Below are 19489 nucleotides of genomic sequence, written 5' to 3'. Positions count from 1 at the left end.
CTTGTATGTGTTAATCCCATACCCTTGATTTATTAGCTTTTTTAAAAATTCAATGTTATTTAGGCTGACAAATTGGAATTTATTATGTCTCTTTAGACTCTGAAATCTAGTCACTTAAAATTTTTCTTTCATGGCATAAATTTTTTAAACCATCTAATCTTACAAAGTGTCCTACATTCTGGGCTTTTCTTTTTCCTCTTAGTGTGAACTAACTTGTTTTTCTATACCCTGTGTATTTCACCTAAACTGAAAGTTAGGATTGGAAGCTTGGTTAGATTCAGCTTCAGTTTGTTTGGCAAGAGTAATTCATACATCGTTTACTGATGGCCTTAATTAACTTTGAAGCACATGAGGATAAAATGAATGTGATAAACTAGGTATAGTAAAATATTAGGGAGTATAGGTACAGATAATCACTATAAAATTCTTTCATCATTGCTGTATGTTTGAAAATTTTCACAATAAAACATTAGGGCAAATGCTTTGTAGGTAATTTTACCTCATGTTACCACATGTCAAGAGGCATGTAAAAGTCAGTCTGTACCACTCCTCATTTGCTAAGTTTGATTATTTGTTAAATTGGTGGCCACTAGATCCTGTTTTTGCGGGTTGTAAATAATCTCTCAGGCGTTATTTTGACACTGGATAAATTGCCTTTTTTGTAACAACCATTTTGCCAATGCTCTTAGCATCCATTGATGATGCTCACCTGAATCAGTTATTCTGATGGAGGAGTGTAAAATGGTAATGATGTAGTCTAGCACTCCTCCACTATTTATTAGCTGGCAGTTTTTCTATAAAGAGGAATTTTCATCTTTAGATATTTTTCTAACAACATCTAGATATGCAGGCAAACCTCTCAAAATAATGACTTTGCTGTTGCTGCCGTTAGTGACACATTCTAAAACAGCACAGTTTAGAAAAAAATATAATGCAAATGATGTATATAATTTTAAATTGTCTAATAGCCAAATTTTAGAAATAAGAAATTGCTAGAATTAATTTTGATAATATATTTATGTTTGTGTTATCACTTCAACATTTAATCAACACTTTAAAAGGTTACTGAGATCTCTCCCCCACCTTCTGTACTTCCTTTTTCTTTCCTTTTTCCCTCTCTTTCTCTCCTTTTCTTTATTTTTCTTTGAAATCCAGTGTGTATTTTACACTTGAAGCATCTGCCATACTTCACGTGCTCAGCGGTCAGGTGTGGCTAGTGGCTTCCATATAGGACAGTGCAGTCTAAAGATTCATGTTGAGGCCACACTTCAATCTGAGCTCTAAGCAGTCTTCCCAAAGAGCTGGCTTCTTCGATGATCCACAGCACAGCAAATCAGGAGAGGAACAAAAACATGGCACTTGATCTGTTGAATACGGCAGCTTACACTATGATAGCGAGGGTTGCTGCTGCTACTGCTAAATCGCTACAGTCGTGTCCAACTCTGTGCGACCCCATAGACGGCAGCCCACCAGGCTCCCCCGTCCCTGGGATTCCCAAGGCAAGAACACTGGAGTGGGTGATAGCAAGGTTTAGGCAAGGTAAATAAGGACCTGTGTCCAGGGGTTTCATAAACCTGGTCATATGCTGGCAGTTGGCTACCAGGGAGACTATCAGAGGGATTGTTCATGTTGCAGAATATATATAGCAGAGCAGTGAAGAATTTGGAGGACAAACACTAGTCAACTCTCAGGCAATCAGCCTCTGTAAGAGAAGGGATTTTTGTCTCTTAGGTTTGGCACTCAGATCAGTGTTTGACATATAATCTAATCATGGCTGATAAAGGTAAATTCCCACACTGGATTTCAGGACTGGACTTTAGTCTCAGACAGGAACATGGATACCAGGAAAAGGAATTCCCTAGAAACAGGAAAGCAGACTATCAGGTCAGCATTGTTGTAGCTGATCAAGATAGCACTGTCAATTGTGGAATTTGATGATTGGAATTCAGTTTCAACAGGAAAAATGGGAAAGGGCTAACAGCATTCATCCAAATGTTGATTAGCAGGGTTTTTTTTAAGGATATAGAGTCTCCCTTTAAGAATGCTGCTGCTGCTGCTAAGTTGCTTCAGTCGTGTCCAACTCTTCGAGACCCTGTGGACTGCAGCCTACCAGGCTCCCGCGTCCCTGGGATTCTCCAGGCAAGAACACTGGAGTGGGTTGCCATTGCCTTCTCCACCCTTTAAGAATAAGTTCCTCTAATTATACGTATTTGCTGTTCAGTGAAGTTACATTACCCACTGTCCCCTTTTTAAAGGCTTCCTGTTTTTCATTTGAGAACCAGATCCATTCTGGTGGCTTCCCTGGTGGCTCAAAGAGTAAAGAATCAGCCTGCAATGCAGGAGACTTGAGTTCAGTTCCTTGGTTGGAAAGATCCCCTGGAGATGGAAACCCACTCCTGTATTCTTGCCTGGAAAATCCCATGGACAGAGGAGCCTGGCGAGCTACAGTCCATGGGGTTGCAAAGAGTCGGACATGACTAAGTGACTAACACACACACACATCCATTCTAGTTCTGAGTTCTAACTTTCTAGTCTTTTCTGTAGGATGTAATTTGAAGTTAGCTGAAGAAAAGAGGATAAGTTAGTGATGATCAGTTGGTCATTGTTATTACATCAACAGTAATTAGATATTACCAGTTGGAATTTAACTTTTTAAAAGGTTTTCTTTGTACTCTCACCTTGATTAAAAGAACTAATATGGTACAGAATTTTTTCTAGATAAATTCACTTTCATTGATCTTGAAATAACCTTTGGTTTTAGCTAAAGGATTGTATTCTTGTTTCATAGGCACTTTGGAACTATTAGCCAAAATTACATTAGCATCTAAGAATAGCTTATCCACTGTGTAGTCAGTAGTTGCCTGTAATACATCAGAATCTTCTTTGCAAGTCATTGCAGAGGTGATTAGAATCCAACTAAATGTATCTCAGTCGAGAAGTGGTTAAATAAATGATGATACGTTTGTAGAATGGAATACTGTGGAGGCTATGTAGCTATTTTTTAAAGGTGACTTTACAGGAATTGAATTTATATGTGGTAATATCAAATTTGTAAGTGAGTAATGTAGGCTACTAATGATATAGTATATTTCTGTTTATATAGGGGGATACATACACATACATATGTAGTTCCATAAACATGGAACATCTCTGGGAAGGTATATTAGGAATTGATAAGAAAGGCTCTGTGGAGGGGAACTGAAAGAAGAGGAGGCCAGGAGTGGCAGGGAGGTTAGTTATGCAACTTTTTTGTGTCTTTCTAAATTTTGTACCATGTACTTGTGTTATATATTCCAAAAACACATTGAGAAGAGAGGGAGGGAGAAAGGCAAAAAAAAGAAAATTATCTATCTGTTTATAGCTTTCAAAATATAAAAAACTGAACAACCTAGGTCCACATAGTTCATACCTATTTTGAGAGGCAGTTAGTTAGAAAATACAATGTCACTGATTTTTCTTGATCTTTTATTTCATATTTTTCTCTGTCTAGGACAGATAGCTTATCAGAAGAAATGTAAATGGTATTATCCCTTTGCATATATTCTGAGAAAAAACTGAAAAATTAAGTGAAAAAGTGCCCCTTTTCCCCTCCCTCTAAATTTAAGCATTTAGAAAAACAACCAAAAAAAAAAAAAAAATTTGTACATTCTGTGCCTTTATTCCTGGGCTCAGAGCATTTCTGTCTCTATACCTTATTGAAGTTCTTTCTTTTCAACCTCTTCACTCTGGATCCATTTGAATAGTTCTTTTTTTTTTTTTTTAAGTCTCTCTTTTAGTAGACTCAGCAAGAAAAATAATAGAGTGGATATTTATTTTTTACTGATAATCCTACAGATATAGTGTAGTTCTCTGATAAACAGACCAATCATCAGAATTTCCCAGCACAACCCTACCCCTGCCAAGACATATGAATAAAATAGGCTGATGGAAGCTGATCAAATACATTTTATCTTGTTTCTTACAAAAACATTTACAAGAAAATGCTTATTTTTAAAGCAGTGAGTATGAAATTTAGCATGGTTGACATCAAAAGCCCCTTTATTTAATTAAATTAAGCTCAGCAGTCCTTTTGCTTGTCTAATTTAAACATTAGTACAGCAGACAGGGCTTGATGAGTTCTTCTTGGCTCATGGCTGTGATTCTGCATATTTCTAAATTAAATAGTTAAATAAAGTTTGCCAAGAGGTTTATGCAGCAAGCACATGAAGTAAATTTGGAGATCAGAGGTAATGCCTCCTCCTTTCGCTGTTGCAGAGTTTCAGAGCCTCAGGGAGATCATGTGTGTGACAGTGGGGAAGATGAAGAATTACTTATAGAGAAGCTAGTATCTGTGAATGGAGTAGTGATATCGTGCTTGTTGTCATTGTTTTATTAGCTGATTGGCAAAGGCTCACCCAAAAGTAATTCCGAGAAGCAAGAAAATAATTATATATGCAAAGACAACAGTTACCAAAATGTTAAAAATCTATCAGCAGTTTAGGAAGAATTGTTTTTTTTTTCTCTCTCTCTCTCTTAGGTTTAGATTTGCTAGATAAATCTGCAGAATTTTGTGTTGCAAATTTTGCATATGTTTTGAGGGAAAATGCAAAATTAAGGAAAATCATACAATGAAAAGGTACCTTTCTTCCCCTCTAAATGTAAGCATTAAAAAAAACAAACTAAAAGTGTCAGTCTTTGTATCAGGGATGGTATGTGCATTTTCTTAACAAAATTTTGTCTTAATGGGGGCCCAGATATAATGTGGAGAAAGTTTCTGAAGAGAGCACAGGTAACACACTTCCTATAGGGAAAAAATAGTGGCTTCCTTAGCCAACTCAGAGTGCCTGTGTTTACTTCTTGTATACATTGTTCCTGCATCCCACTATCTTTGTATTTTTCTCTCAAAGTCAATAATTTTGAACGCTTTCTTGGGTTATTCATTGTTCTCCATCCGTTTCAACCAAAGCAAGAGGAACATGTTTCTAGGTCATACTTGTGTTTATTGTAATATTTCCAGGATGCTTCTTGTGCTGTTTTAAAATACTACTACATTGACAAAAGAAAAGGAGCAAGAAGAAACCCTCAAGAGTAATATAATAATATTATGTTTCAAATTAAGTTTGTTTGTAAGTTTGAAATCATTCAGTTTCTACCTTCTGTGCATAAATATCCTTGAATTCTTTTAATGTAACCAGGCCACTTCTTACTTCACTCTCTTCTCTTCCTCCTTCCCTTTCTCCCCTTTCCTTTTCCTTCCTGACCAATTTTATTTCATCTGAGTTTCCTTTTTCTAGAAAACCTGGAAAATACAGAATATTATGAAGAAGTATAGTTACATTACCAATCAACCTTAATATCAGGAAAGAACCATTATTGTCACTTGGCTTATTCCATTTCATGATTTGGTTAAGAGTCTTTGTTTTCTTTGTGCCCATTTATCACTCTAAGAAAGCATGCCATAGTTACAGATACAGCATACTAGTTGCAACTCACTGACCTATTTCTTGTCCTCCACCCACTGAAGCCCTGAAGTTCTATATCCTTTTACCAGAGCAGACCTTGGATGGGGCCCTGCTGCCTCACCCAGATCTTCTGTCTTAATAAGCCATAGTAACAAGTTTGGCTCTGTTTTGGACTGTAGAATCGTGGCTGTAGAATAAAGTCTGTATATTCTAACTTAGACTCCAGAGCCCTCGTTATACTGTAAATTCTGCTTGCATTCAGAAGAATACCAAAACAAGGATTCTGAAACTCTCTAGCCCCATAATTCCCTTTTTACACCTAAACTTTGTTAATTTTGAGTTGGGCCCAGATCTAATTGCCAAGTTATTTTGGCAGAACAGAGCCCTCTTTCTTGAGCTATCTAAAGAAAGGTTTCAATTTAGAGTTTCATAGTGTGTGGGCCAGGAATTTTTTAAATCAGGGATCAGCAAACTCTCCCTGTAAAGGGCAGATAGTAAATAGTTTAGGCTCTGCAAGCTGTGTGGTCTCTGTCACAGCTACTCAGTTCTGCCATTAGAGTACCAAAAAAAGAGGCAATATGTAAGTGACGAAGTGTGGATGTGTGCCAGTAAAACTTTTATTTAAACTATGGCAAAAGGCCAGACTGTGCCACACCTTTTAAGCTATCAGTCTATAATATCTTCTGCAGGTGACATATTTGCCCATTTGAGGAAGAAGTCAAATATTTACATCACACATAACAGGAGATCATGTATATATTAAGAGTGCAAACAAAAGTGAAAACTAAAAAAATATTCTGAGTAATACAAGATACATTGACCATAAAGGAACAGATGAACAGATCTGACTATACAAAAATTAAGATCACAAAGCACACCATAAACAAAAAGTCTAAAGACAAACTGGAAAAAAACAGTTGCAATCTATATGGTTGGCAATTGGTGTTGTATCTATACGCCAGTGAGAGGAATAACCTGAAAGAAGGACAAAAGATAAAAGTTCACAAGAGAAGATACATTAAATAATTGTCAGAAAATAGGAATAGATGCTCATTCTTACTAATAGTGAAATCTTTTTATTAGAATGTTTTTTGCCTGCCAGATTTATAAATGTGAATGATTAGTAACACAATACTCAATGTGTTGGAGAAAATTGGGGAAATAACGAGATGGTTGTGGTGTCTTCTATTAGTTCTATCTTATTGTGTAACAAATTACCCCACAGTTTAGCAGCTGAAAACATCAAGCATCGATTATCTCACAATTTCTGTGGATTGGGAATTCAGGAGTTGTTTATGAGGTTGTAGTCAAGTCTTCTTCTAAGGTCACTCCTGTGAGTCCCTGCAGGCTCCAGTTGCTTACAGCCTATTGGCTAGAGACGCCAGGTCCGTCACATGGACCTCACCATTGGCGTCCTGAGTATTCTTACTACATGGCCACTAGTTTCCCCCTGAGCAAGTGATCTAAGAGCCAGAACAACAACACAGACACCACAATGTATTCTGTAGTCTAATCCCCCAAAAGTGGGATGCCATCACTTCATGACATGTTGTTGGTCGCATAAACTAATCTTGGTACAACAAGGTCAATATGAGGAGGTGGGATTCCTCAGGAGCCACCTTGGAAGCTGGTTACCACACAACTATATTGGGACTGTATGTCTGGAGCCTTCAGTCTGTCAGCTGTCCTCTCTGCATAGCTTCTGCTGCAGCTAGGGTGTCCAAATTGGCTTTTTTTCTCAAATGTCTGGTGCCTGGGTGGATTTCACAGGAGCAGCTGGGAGCAGACTGGGCCTCTTTCACTCCATATGGCTGGCTTTGGCTTCCTTAAAACAGCGTGGTCTCAGGTTAGTCATGGTTCTTATATGGCAGCCAACTTCTCCAAGAACCAGCATTCCAGGAAGTCTAGTCAGAAATGCAAATTTTCTTAAGACCTGTGCTGTGTAGTTCAGTCGCGTCCAGCTCTCTGCAGCCTCATGGACTGTAGCCACCAGGCTCCTCTGTCCACGGAATTTCCCAGGCAAGATACTGGAGTAGATTGCCATTTCCTACTCCAGGGGGTCTTCCCTACCTAGGGATCAAACCCACTGTCTCTTGCATCTTCTGCATTGGTAGGAGGGTTCTTTACCACTAGCAACACCTGGGAAGCCCTTATGACCTAGCCTCAAACTATCTCCATTTTCAGCATGTCCCAGGGCCTACCCAGATTCAAAGGCATGATTACCAGGAGGTGTGACTTACTGTGAAGGGCCATTCTTGGAACCTATCCAAGGAATTTGTGTTTAGGAGAGATGATGCTGTCTTACTCTAAAGTGGGAGCAGTGAAGATCATATAAATTGGTCTGATTCTGGATATGTTTTGAAGATAAAGTTGATAGGATTTGCCTGTGGATTGCTGCTGCTGCTAAGTCACTTCAGTCGTGTGCGACCCCATAGACGGCAGCCCACCAGGCCCTGCCATCCCTGGGATTCTCCAGGCAAGAACACTGGAGTGGGTTGCCATTTCCTCCTCCAATGCATGAAAGTGAAAAGTGAAAGTGAGGGTGCTTAGTCGCATCCGACTCTTAGTGACCCCTTCGACTGTAGCCCACCAGGCTCCTCTGTCCATGGAATTCTCCAGGCAAGAAGAATCTCCCCGACCCAGGGACTGAACACAGGTCTCCCACATTGCAGGAAGACTCTTTACTGACTGAGCCACCAGGGAGCAACAATTTGGGTTATCTTAAATTCATCTCCTACCTGCATACTTTGTTTAAAAGGCTCCATTTTCTCAGCAACCTGAAGACTTAAATAGTAACAAAAGGATCTGAATGTGTAGGGTATATTGTTCAGAAAGATTAAAACTGTCAAGTAGGAATCTCAAGAAAATTTTTTCAGAAGATTCTTTGACTAAGTTGTCACTGGGCCAAAAACCATATATCCTTTTTCCCCTGAAGAGATAGATTTTGAGCTTTGTTGACATAAACAAAAATAAAAGACAAATGACTAGCTGGAAAAAAAAAATAACACTTAAAATAATTAATGATGGGTTTTTTTCCTAAGGAAGAGTTTTTATCTCCTGAGATTTTTATTTTGGTCAAATAATTTTTTAAAATATAAGTATCAATGTATAGGGCCTGCAAGTTCCAGTGAAGGGGCAAAAGGCAGTTGTTGATTTCACGATATATTTTTCATGCTGGTTTTAGTAAATTACAAGATATTTACAAAAAAGTATCTTGTTTATTTTCAGGGGCTACGCTAAGTATGAGACCAGCACCCATTCCAATAGAGGACCCGGAGTGGAGACAAACGCCTCCCCCAGTCTCAGCCACGTCTGGCACCTTCCGACTACGGCGAGGCAGTCGATTTACCTGGAGAAAGGAGTGTTTGGCTGTCATGGAAAGGTACCTGTCTCCTTTTCCTAGGAACAGTCTCCCAAAGTGAGGAAAGAGAAACTTGGGATAGATGTGGACCCTTCATTTCAAACAAGTAATTTGAGATCTAGATTCTCTCAAATTATTTTGAGGTAGAATAAGTACTATATAATTGAAATACTATTAATCTTACCATAGAGAATTCATAAAACTATAGTTAGCATTTCTCAATGTAATTTGTGTCCTCAGTGATTTAAGAAACTTTAAAATAATTTTTTTGAGTTTAGATCTTTGTATTATACTGTAGAAAAACTCATTGAAGCCTTATTTTCATAAAAAATATTGAATAATTGTGTAGGAGGCTACTGAGACCTAACTTTTTTATGCAAGTGAGGTCTGGCCCTATTTCTTCTGACTCGTAACTTGGATGGAGCAGCAGTAACAGGACCACCATCACTGTAGTTCCCTCCGTATGACTCTGTGGTATCTTCAAGCATCCCCCATGGGTTTTAGTCTTGGACTTTAATTCTCTCAGTCATGTCCTACTCTTCGCAACTTCCGTGGTGGCTAAGATGGTAAAGCATCTGCCTGCAATGCGAGAGACCTGGGTTCGATCCCTGGGTTGGGAAGATCCCTGGAGAAGGAAATGGCAACCCACTCCAGTATCCTTGCCTGGAGAATCCCATGGACAGAGGAGCCTGGTAGGCTACGGTTCACGGGGGTCGCAAAGAGTCAGACACGACTGAGCTACTTCACTTTCACTTTCACTTTTCACAGCCTAAATGAGCTTCGTCCTGAAGGCTAGAAGTACATGTTTTTGACTTTGATTTCATGTCCTTTGACTCTAGCACCAGTTCCTGATCCATAGTAGGTACTTTGTAAACTTTAATTTGACCTTAGCTTTAGTCTTCTCATTTGAAATTATGTAAGTTAATTAAATGTGGTTATGAAATGTTCTTTGGCAGTAAGCCGAAGAATTGATGCTTTTGAATTGTGGTGTTGGAGAAGACTCTTGAAAGTCCCTTGGACTGCAAGGAGATCCAACCAGTCCATCCTAAAGGAGATCAGTCCTGAATATTCACTGGGAGGACTGATGCTGAAGCTGAAACTCCAATACTTTGGCCACCTGATAACGATGAACTGACTCATTTGAAAAGACCCTGATGTTGGGAAAGATTGAAGGCGGGAGGAGGACGACAACAGAGGATGAGGTGATTGGATGGCATCACCGACTCAATGGACATGAGTTTGAGAGTAGACTCCAGGAGTTGGTGATGGACAGGGAGGCCTAGTGTGCTGCAGTCCATGGAGTCGCAAAGAGTCAGACACGACTGAGCAACTGAACTGAACTGATGAAATGTTCAGTATATTTAAGGTGGATCCTATAGTATAATTATCCTTTTCATCTCCTACCTGTAAGTAATGTTTATAGAATCTTGTTTTGATGGACAGTTTTTGTATGCAGTAAGGTAATAATTGTCTATTAGAAAACTATCTCCCAAGATTAAGAGGTAGAGAAAAAGAATATATTAGGCAGAGGTGAAAAGCATTGAACTTTTTCATATTGTGATTTCTCAATAATTTAAATAATAGAATGGAATTGAATGTTTAAAACTAAATTTAACTTCTAAGCATATACGTACTTACATTGAGCCCGCTTCACATTATTTTCCTGCTGTCTACTCTGGCCAATTGAATGGTATACTAAAAAGAACATTTGACTCAGAGTCAGAAGACCTGGAGCCTGATCTTGGCTTTGCCATTAACAAACTGTGAAACTTTGTTCCAGTCACAGATTCTGAACTTTAGCTTCCACTAAAAGGTGGTTTTGCCACAGCCAGAGGTGAATTATATGCAGTCTAGGACTTTTGCCATCTCTCTTCCTGCCTTTGTCTTTCAGTCACTAAGTCATGTCCAACTCCTTGTGACCTCATGGACTGCAGCACACGAGTCTTGCCTGTCATCCACTATCTTCCGAGGTTGCTCACGGTCATGTTCAGTGTGGCGGTGATGCCATCCAACCATCTCATCCTTTATCGCCCCCTTCTCCTCTTGCCTTCAGTCTTTCCCAGCATATTTCCGAATGAGTAGGCTCTTCACATCAGGTGGCCAAAGCCACCGTCAGGGGCTTCAGCATCAGTCCTTCCAATGAATATTCAGGGTTTATTTCCTTTAGGATTGACTGGTTGGATCTCCTTGCTGCCCAAGGGACTCTCAAGAGTCTTCTCCAACACCACAGTTTAAAAGTACCAATTCTTTAGCGCTCAGCCTTCTTTATGGTCCAACTCTCACATCCATACATGATTACTGGAAAAACCATAGCTTTGAAAGTAATGTCTCTGCCTTTTAATATGCTGTCTAGGTTTGCCATAGTTTTTCTTCCAAGAAGCAAGCGCCTTTCAATTTCATGGGTACAGTCACCATCCACAGTGATTTTGGAGCCCAAGAAAATAGTCTCACTGTTTCCATTGTTTCCCCATCTATTTGCCATGAAGTGATGGGACCAGCTGCCATGATCTTAGTTTTTAGAATGTTGAGTTTTAAGCTAGCTTTTTTACTTTCCTCTTTCACCTTCATCAAGAGGCTCTTTAGTTCCTCTTTGCTTTCTGTCATTAGAGTGGTATTATCTACATATCTGAGGTTATTGATGTCTCCCGGCAATCTTGAATCCAGCTTGTGAGTCATCCAGTCTGGCATGTCACAGGATGTACTCTGCATATAAGTTAAATAAGCAGGGTGACAATATACAGCCTTGATGTACTCCTTTCCCAGTTTTGATCCAGTCTGTTGTTTTGTGTCTGGTTCTAACTGTTGCTTCTCTTCCTGCATATTTCCCAGCTCATTAACATCACTGCCTGAAAGAAGGAGATTTTCAGTGCTGAAGTTCAGACCACCTTTTTATTTTTGTGATCAAGTTGAAATTAAAAGCCTTTCTTAATGAGAAGGTTGGACCCAGTAGGCAAAATGAAACTATAGAGATCCATTGATGTTTTATCATCTGTTCCTTTCCTGACTCTGTTATAGATCAGAAAAAAGGCATTTATTGAATAATAATCTTTATAGGCTTGAGTGGTTAAAGTGAAAGAGTGAGACTTTATTGTATTAAAGACATGACATTTACAATCTCTTCTGTTTTTCTCATTTAGAAATTTGGATCCTTCTAAAAAAATTCCTTCAGAATTTATCACAGAACAGACATGCATTTAAATAATATCTAACTTGAATTATTTCCAATATTTTACATTTTCCTCTTGATAGCAAAATAGCTGTTGTATTAGTTTCTATTTGGTATAAGTACTGATTGTTTTATTGATTGAGAGTTAAATTTTTTGATGAAGATGTTGCAGAAAGGGAGACTCCTTCCAGGGCCCATAAGTGGGCTCTTGTCTAATATTTGGAAATGAACTGTCTAAGGAAATGCATGTGCTGACAAAGCAGGAGACTTTATTGGGAAGGGGCACCCAGGTGGAGAGCAGGAGGATAAGGGAACCCAGGAGAACTGCTCTGCCACGTGGCTCATAGTCTCAGGTTTTACGGTGATGAGGTTAGTGTCCGGACTGTGTCTGGCCAATCACTGTGACTCAGGTTCGTTCCTGATGGTGCATGCATTGCTCAGTCAAGATGGATTCCAGGGAGGAGGATTCTGGGAGGTTGGTAGGACATACGCACTGGCGTTTTCTCTCTCCTTTTGACCTTTCTGGAATTCTTCCGGTGCATGGTAGCTTGTTAGTCCCACCTTACCAGGACCTCCTGTTAGTAATGCAAGTGGCTGCTGTCTCGCCTGGCCAGAGTGGGCAGTTTCAGTCAGTCGTCCCCTTAACAAAAATACCAGTATCCATTTATCACATAATGTCAGTTTGAGGAAGGATTAGTTAAAAAATTGCTAACATTAATAATAATGGGTAATATTGCTAATACATTTTCAGAATTGAACCTTGAAAGCTTTGCGATTCTTTTTTTCCCAAGGCAGCAAGAACTGGCCACAAAATCATTGATTAAATTTCACCTAAAAAGACATTGAGCAATTATCCTATGTGAGGCTCCTGTTCTATCTTAGTTTTCACTTTTTAACCTTAATTTTAATTAGTGTGTCTTTAATCCAGGAATTAGTTATCTTTGGTTTATCTTACCTGACACAGTAAGAAAGTATGATGTAGTTTATACCAGTAGTTTCAAAAATGCCAGAAGCCTTTGAAAGTTTTTAATAGCAGTAATACTGAAGGTCATAGTATGATCTTCTTTCTGTGAAAATGGAACTTTTTATTTTCTAACACAGAATATAAAATTCCCTAGCCTTAGAGCAATTCTTGACTTTTTTTCCTAGACCAAATGGGCAAATAAATACATATGCACAGACTATAAAGCCAGCAAAGTACCAGCCTTACTCCAATATATTAGTACCAGTCAAAAAATATTGCATTCTTCACCTCATACACTAAGATAAATTTCAAATAAATCAAAAAAGTGAATCTATATAAATAATAGAAGAAAACATGAATGATTCATCCATATCCTAGAAATGGTGAACTTTTTCTTAAGATTCAAAATCCAAAAGCAATATGATTACATAACTTACAAGAAAAATTGGGAGCAGAAAAAAACAATGAACAAAGTAAAATAAAAGAAAAGTTGGATAAAAGACTTGCTGCTTATTATTGTCCCTAAAGTATAAAGAACTTTTAAGAGAGAGAATACCAACAACTCTACAGAAAAATGAACTAGAGGTATCAGCAGAAAAACAAATACAACTGGCTCTTACACTTTATGAAAAGATGTTTAACTCATTAAGAGAAATTAAAATTATATGGTATTAATAACTACATTATTCCCCTATCACATTGGCAAAAATCCAACAGTTCCACAGTGTTTTCTGTTCTTTGAGCTGCAGAGAAATGGGCACTCTCATGCATTGCCTGTGGGAATGCAAAATGGAACAACTTCCATGGAGAGGATTTTGCCAGTATTAGGGAAAATTACCCATGGGTTTGCTCTTTAACTCAGCACTCCCACTTATAAAAAATTATCCCAAATGTAAACTTCTAGAAAATCATCCCAAAGATATATGTTGGAATAATACCAAAATACTGAATTCAACCAACACGTCTGTTGGTGCACTGGGTGAATAAATTATATGGTACATCCATATGTTGGCTATCCGGGCTTACATAATGAAGTGCTATGCAGCTGAAAAAAGGAGGGAATTTTTCTTTTCATAGAATGAAAACCGTAGTGTGTCCATCTGTACTATTGCTATTAAGTATTTGAAAGGGGTTTTTTGCATTTTTACAGTTATTGCAATGGATACTTCTCTGTATGATAGTGATATTCAGGATATAATGTTTTTGTAAAAAGGCAATATCAAATGTATATACTATGCTATCACATGTATTTGCTTACAATTTGTTTATGTATTTGCTTATAATATGTTTTTAAATGAAAGAATAAACCATGAAATAGATAAAATGATTTCCAATAGAAAAAAAAACGGATTAGAAGGAATAAGGATAGAAGCTAGATTTCTCTGAATATACCTCGTTTTGACATTGTAACCATTTAAATATTTTTATAATTATAAAACAAGATTAAATTGAAATGAAGGGGAAAAGGCGATCCCTGAAAAAAAATAACTAATGAAACCAACAGACCTACTATGTGTATAAATTGATGACTTAGACACTCAGGATATTTATCAAATAACTTTATACTGCACAATTTTGACTGTGCTTCATGGGTGGGATACAGCTTAGAAATAAGAAGAACTGAAAAAATTTCACTGTTTTTATTAATATTGTTATTCAGATAATCTATTTAGATACAGATAGAAAAAAACAAGTAATAATTAATGTTATCAGGAACCAAAATTTTCATTATAAAAGAGATTCAAACATTAAATCAAAAGAATTAGGTAAAAGACTGTAATCTCTGTATGTATGTGGATAAAAATAGCCATTTATCTAAAATTCTTTATTAAAAATAAACAGCCTTGTTGAAATATGATTCACCTATTCAAAGTGCACAATTCAGTGCTTTTCAGTACATTTACAGTTAGGTAACCATCAATCACTATAATCAATTTTAGAACCTTCTCTTTATCCCCCAAAAAACCCTGTACCAAACAGCTGTCATTCCTTCTCCCCCTCCCAGGCCCTTCCAAATCTATGTAGCCATTAGTCTTCTTTCTCTGTATATAGATTTACCTGTTCTGGACATTTCCTATGAATGGAATCATATAATGTGTGGTCTGTGTGACTCCCTTCTTTCACTTAATGTAGTGTCTTCAGGGTCAGTATTTCATTCCTTTTTATTGCCAGCTGATGTCCCGAAGTATATGTGTTGTTGTTGTTGTTGTTCAGTCACCAAGTTGTGTCCATCTCTTTGCAACCCCATGGACTGCAGCACGCCAGGCTTCCCTGTCCCTCACCATGTCCCGGAGTTTGCCCAAGTTCACATCCGTTGAATCAGTGATGCCATCCCACCATCTCGTCCTCTGTCTATACCATATTTTATTTATTCATTTATCAGTTAATGGACATTTGGGGTTGTTTCCACTTTTTAACTATTTTGAATAATGCTGCCTTGAACATAACTTGTGTACCAGCAGAATTGCTGGTTAAATGGTAACTCTCTTCTCACCATTTTGGGGAACTGCTGTATTGTTTTCCTAAAACAGAGTCACCATTTTACATTTCAGCCAGCACCATATGACAGTTCCAGTTTCTTGTCAACACTTATTATCTGTCTATTTGATTATAGTCCTCCTAGTGTGTGTGAGGTAGAATCTCATTGTGGTTTTGATTTGTGTTTCCTTAGCTAATGATGTTGAGCATATTTTCATATGCTTATTGGCTATTTGCGTATTTTTGGAGGAATGTCTGTTTAGATCCTTTGCACATTTTTGAAAAATTTTATTTGTTTTGGCTGTGCCTGGTCTTAGTTGAGGCATGCAGAACCATTAGTTGCGGCCTGCAGGATCTTAGTTCCCTGACCAGGAATCAAACCTGTGCCTCCTGCAGTGGAAGTACAAGTCTTAACCACTGAACTGCCGGGAAAGTCCTTGTGTCATCTTTTTATATTGAATTGTAAGATTTCTTTATGTATTCTACATACAAGTCCCTTATCAAATATATGGTTTGCAAATATTTTCTCCCAGTCTGTGGGTGGTCTTTTCACATACTAGATATAATGACCTTTGAAGCATGCAAGTTTTTACTTTTGATGAACTCCAGTTTATTTTTTTGTATGCATTGTCTTATCTAGGAAGACTGTACTAAATCAAAGTCTCCAAGATTTATTCCTGTGTTTTTTCCAAGAGTTTTATACCTTTAAGACCTATATTTGCCTTTGATCCATTTTGAGTTACTTTTTGTGTATGATGTGAAGTAGGGACTCAGCATCATTCTTCCACATGTGAGCCATCCAGCACTGTTGAAAAAACTTTTTTCCATTGATAGTCTTGGCATGCTCTCATGTCAAATCAATTGACTATATATGTGAGTGTGTTTCTGGACTCTCAGTTCTATTCCATTGATCTATATATGTCTAGTCTTACAACCTATTTGTAACTCTTGCATTATAGTATTGATAAATTTTGCTTTCTTCTGCAAAGTTATTTTAGCTATTCTGGGTCCCTTGCATTTCCATATGAATTTTAGGATCACCTTGTCAGTTTTTAATAAGAAGCCAGCTGTAATTTTGATGGGAAAATCCTGTAATCTTAAGTTTGAATTATAAATAATAGTAAGAATTAGTTACGTTTTCTCTTGGGAAAAAAAAGTGGGAAGAGGGTATGTTACTTCTCATCTGTACCTACTCAAAAGGCCTGTAGACAGCGATCAACCTAGTAGAAATTAAGCATGCCTGGGGCCCAAGTTGTGGTCTAAATACCATTAGCAGTAGGAGAAATATCTGATTCCAGTCCTGGGGCAGGAAATACAGTGATGAGACTGGACATTATGTTAAAACAAGAAGGCTACTGCAGATAAGTGAGTGATTTCAAAAGAACTTAGGGGCTAACTTGAAGAGACTCCTGTTGTCCAAAGAAGGGAAGAGTTTGAACACTAGTAATAATAACAATTGTAATATTGAAGCTCATCAAACTGATTAAAAATCTCTTTGTAATAATGATACTAAAAAAATTACTGATCACACCTAGAGAATTAGCCACCCAACTAAATATTTGAAGGCATGGAGAATGTAACCTGCTCTGCACATATGAACTTTGATTTACAAGTTTTTCCCTGAGGAAGGATTCCAGCTAATAAATGAAGAAGGAATGATTAGAGTTTCATTATTTTGCAAACTCTGAAGGAAATAATCTGACAGTGATCATTGATAGCTGCTAACATCCCATAGAAATAGATAAGCAGGCATTAGGTACCTCTTAGAGGATATTAACAACACCGCTTATGGAGTATCCTTCTATCAAAATTGAAACTGAATCAAATCACATCTCTAGATCCAGCTGCAAGTTTTTAGGAAATATGGAACAAAGTTCTGTTAATCAGTACCATGGAGATTCAAGTCAACCAGATTCATGACGTGAGAGACCCTAAGCATAATAACTCAGTTTCTTCAAGTGTTTAAAAGAAAAACAACTTCAGCCAGGTGAGGAAATTTGAACCCTGACTGGATAAATGGTGATTCTTGTTTCAGTTATGATAATGGTTGCTTATATGTAAATGTTGCTGCGTTTATAAAATTAGGGTTCTTGTCTTTTAGAAACATGTACTGAAATGTATTATAATAATATGATAAAATGATATCTGGGATTTACCTCAGAATAACACAAAGCATAAAGATAGGGGCAAGGGTGCGTGCAAAACAGGAGTGGTGTCAGTAAGTTACTGATTCTTACAGTTGGGTGATGTTTACCTGGGGATTTATGGTTCTCTATACTTCTGTAGATATATGCGTGTTAAAGGACAATCTAAATTTTGGGTCAAATCACATGGAACTAGGAGAAATGTAAAGCCTTCATATATCACAAAAACTCAACTATACAATGTTATCTAATAGTAACATTTACTTGATAAATATTTGCTTGTCAATGCAGTAGCAGCAGTACAGTGGTGAACATTGTAAACTTGTTCCTAGAGAGTCAGGTTGGAGAGACAGAAGTTAATGAAATAATCATAAAAATCAAGGTAAAATTGCAATTGTAATACATGTATGAAAGGAAAGGTACATTGTGCTTCAAGATCTTATAATGGGGGATGTGGTAATTCAGGGCTTCCCTGGTGGCTCAGATGGTAAAGAATTTGCCTGCAATTCAGGAAACCTAGGTTTGATCCCTCAGCCAGGAAGATACCCTGGAGAAGGGAATGGCAATCTACTCCAGTATTGGTTGGAGAATTCTGTGAACAGAGGAGCCTGGCCTGGTGGCCTACGGTCCATGGGTTGGCCAAGAGTTGGACATAATTTAATTAGGTCGAAAGGAAGTGGGGACTTCCCTGATAGCTCAGTTAGTAAAGCATCTGTTTGCGATGCAGGAGACCCGGGTTCGAATCCTGGGTTGGGAGGATCTGGTGGAGAAGTGACAGGCTATCCACTCCAGTATTCTTGGGCTTCCCTTGTGGCTCAGCTGGTAAAGAATTTGCCTGCAATGTGGGAGACCTGGGTTCGATCCCTGGGCTGGGAAGAACCCCTAGAGAAGGGAAAGGCTACGCACTCCAGTATTCTGGCCTGGAGAATTCCATAGACTCTGTAGTCTATGGGGGTCTCAAAGAGTCGGATATGACTGAGCAACTTCTACTATCACTTTCAAAGGAAGGAGGAAAATATTGCAGGTAGAAAAGAAAACTATATTCATGTAGAACTGTGCTCTCTGATGGTGGCCAGCTGTGGCTATTTAGATTTAAATCATATAAACTTTTAAAACTTTAAAATTCAGTTCCTTAGTCACACTAGCCACATTTCAAGCACCCCATAGTCATATATGGTTACTGACTATAGTTTTAGACAGCACAGATATGTAACATTTCTATCATCACAGAAAAGTTTGATGGGCAGCTCTAATACAAACCAACTGTATCTCATCTCTGACAGAAAAATAATGGTTAATATTTGACCCATAATGATTTGTTTTTATTTTTCTCTTTACTCAAAATCTTAAGGAATATCCAAATATAAATTAAAACCCAAACATTAAAATGTTTCAGAAAATTTTCTGTGTGACCATGATAGAAACATAAATATTTCACTAATTCACATATAAAATTATTACACTTTTGTATCCTTTTCCACATCTGGCCCTGCTTTTCAAAGTACAAAATTGAATAATTCATCACTTATAATGATGAGTCTTTTCTATCTAATTAGCATTCATTCATTCATTCATTCATTCACCTTTTCATTAAACATGTATTTTATACACTCCATTTGGTCTCCTGAGTTGCTTAATTGTAACAGTTGCTGTATACATCCAAACACACATACATATACACACAGATTACATGCTGTTTATTTGTTAAAGAGATCAAGGTATTTTATCCTGTTGATTTTCCCACATTTTAGATTTGGACAATTACATCCTCTTAGTGTCTCATTACATGACCCTATGTTTTCTGTAGACGGGTAGTTAGAGTCCTGCTTAGATTCTGGTTCAATTCTTTGGCATATAACTGGTGCTTTGTTCTTCCTATTACATCGTGTAAGGAGACACACAATATCTGCTTGTCCCCCATAATAAGTAGTTGTT

The 19489-nt window shown here is 37.7% G+C and overlaps 1 protein-coding gene across 1 annotated transcript in view; it reads left to right on the top strand.

The window, feature by feature from the left end:
• Positions 1 to 19489, top strand: part of HMBOX1 (homeobox containing 1) — a 195453-nt gene that overhangs the window by 132230 nt on the left and 43734 nt on the right. Inside the window, exon 6 of the mRNA XM_010840284.1 lies at positions 8670 to 8823. Within this exon, the coding sequence (XP_010838586.1) occupies positions 8670 to 8823 (154 nt within the window). The remainder of the gene's footprint in view (positions 1 to 8669; positions 8824 to 19489) is intronic.

This window comes from Bison bison, unplaced genomic scaffold (assembly GCF_000754665.1).
Source record: "Bison bison bison isolate TAMUID 2011002044 unplaced genomic scaffold, Bison_UMD1.0 scf7180017864143, whole genome shotgun sequence".
NCBI lineage: Eukaryota > Metazoa > Chordata > Mammalia > Artiodactyla > Bovidae > Bison > Bison bison.
Note: the sequence above shows the minus strand (reverse complement) of the source record. Positions and strands in the feature narration are given on the sequence as shown.